The sequence below is a fragment of the Phytophthora parasitica genome (genome assembly GCF_000247585.1).
Source record: "Phytophthora parasitica INRA-310 unplaced genomic scaffold supercont2.81, whole genome shotgun sequence".
Lineage (NCBI taxonomy): Eukaryota > Oomycota > Peronosporomycetes > Peronosporales > Peronosporaceae > Phytophthora > Phytophthora nicotianae.
The window spans coordinates 209,721-211,620 of NW_008649067.1; the positions used below are offsets into that span (position 1 = coordinate 209,721).

The 1,900-nt window shown below is 47.5% G+C and overlaps 1 protein-coding gene across 1 annotated transcript; it reads right to left on the reverse strand.

Moving 5' to 3' along the window:
- Positions 1 to 1,607: 1,607 nt before the first annotated feature.
- PPTG_18204 (hypothetical protein) lies at positions 1,608 to 1,730 on the reverse strand (the record flags this gene model as incomplete). The annotated part of the gene is made up of 1 exon (XM_008916317.1): positions 1,608 to 1,730. The coding sequence occupies one exon, from the start codon at positions 1,728 to 1,730 to the stop codon at positions 1,608 to 1,610; it is 123 nt and encodes a 40-aa protein (XP_008914565.1).
- Positions 1,731 to 1,900: the final 170 nt, after the last annotated feature.

The window sequence follows — 1,900 nt, forward strand, 5'->3', positions numbered from 1 at the left end:
GACAGTCAGCATCTACACTTTTCGTCGAACATGCACTTGAAGATCTGGTTGAATTCGAATAGACCAGAGCCAGTGGCTCCATCAGTCACTAGCCTCACGCATAGTGACTTTATTCAAGTGTGCGTCAAGCGAATCCGCTTATCTCGTCTCCAGATGATAGCGTCGGAAGACATGAGTACTGTAGCACGAGAACGCCAACTCCAGATGGAACTATACAGAGCGATCACCTCGTGTGCGCCCAAAATCAGCCATCAGTCCTGAATGCGGCACTGTTAATGGAAATAGATATGTTTGGCGCTGGTGTTTCCTCTGAAAAATACGTGCATCCATTGATGGCGACCGTAAGGCATTTGGAGATAAATCGATATCTGTCAAACATGTTCTCGTTGACTTCTTTCTGCAAAGGGCATAATGGCCGTTGGGTAAAGCAGACAAGCAAAGATCCGAGGTACGTCTTCTTTGAGAAGTGTTTCGAAAGCGCGCGAGCTGTTGGTGACAAACCAGGTGGTGATGGCAGCAGTGAGACCGTCGTCGGTTTGACGGAGTAGTGATCTGGCGAGTGGTGCATCCGTCATGACGATATTTTCAATTTGGAGTGACAATGCGGTTGTGAGGAACGAGGAGTTTCTGGAGATACCCCAAGTTAATTCTATTTTTCGTTTACTAACTGGAAACACGAACTGCTCTGGCAATCAACACGACATCTGGCAAAAACCAATACTTACAGTTGATTTGATCTGCTCTTCTGTGGAGTGTTGCGATCTACGCTGAGTTCTTTGGCCAAAGTGTGGTCTTGTTCTATTCGTCGCGCGATTGATGTTTCTTGAGTTAAGCGTCCGCCCGTGAGAAGCAAGACAAAGAAAGTTTTCAAATATCACAGCGGTTTTAATAGTGAACTTTTATGATCAAGAGTCCAATTTTACGGAGAACGAGACGATTTACGTGAGTCGTTCAATTCCGAATGATGGTTTATTGAATGGAATCATATCACTTCGGGAGTTCTGCTTGGCGGAGTTCACTTGTCAAAATAGCTCACAACGAGGTGAGTAGTAACCCGACCGACGTTATCGACAGCCAGGTCCAAGCCAACATTGTGGCAGCTGCTTATGGAAGCGAAACGATGGACCAGGGACAGTGAAAAGAGAGTTCGAGCGTTCGCTAGACCAGGGACAGTGAAAAGGGAGTTCGAGCGTTCGCTAGTCGAGTAACGTCAATGAAGCTAGACAAAACCTGTCAGAGCTGACGGTCCCCCCACCCAGCGCGAATGTTACTTCGTTCTCATAGTTAACTTCGGCGTGGTAGACATAATACTTTGGAGTAGCATAGTTTCTGATATTTTCCACGCGTATCCTAGTATTTAAGCATCGGAAAATTGCTGTGAATTCCATCCAAAGGACGGTAGTAGCGTGATGTTCGACAGAACATGACTCTGCAGTAAGACCTTACTACAAAGTTACGTAGCATTGTCTTCGAGTATCTTGCGGATGATGACTCTTTCATTCACGACCTAGCACACACAAAAGCTGCTGTCAATTCGGACAACTTCAGCATCTGCTGACCTTCTTCATCAAAATTGTTCGAGTCCAGCCAACGCTCGAATGCACTCCTCAAGCCGCCATTCCAATCATTGTCAATGATCGAAAACCACGTGGTGTCGCGGTTGCGACCCTTATAAACGGTGACTTGACGAAACAAGCCTTCGTACGTGAACCCGAGTCGAGCAGCAGCATTTCGTGATGGCAAGTTGCAGCTGTCACACTTCCACTCCAAGCGCCGGTACCCGAGCTGGAAGGCGTTGGCTGCCAGAAGATAGATGACCTCCGTCGCTGCTCTGGTCTTGGCTAGTTCGAGAGAGTAGTAGACGTGGCCGACTTCCACAACTCCGTGGCTGGGGTCAATG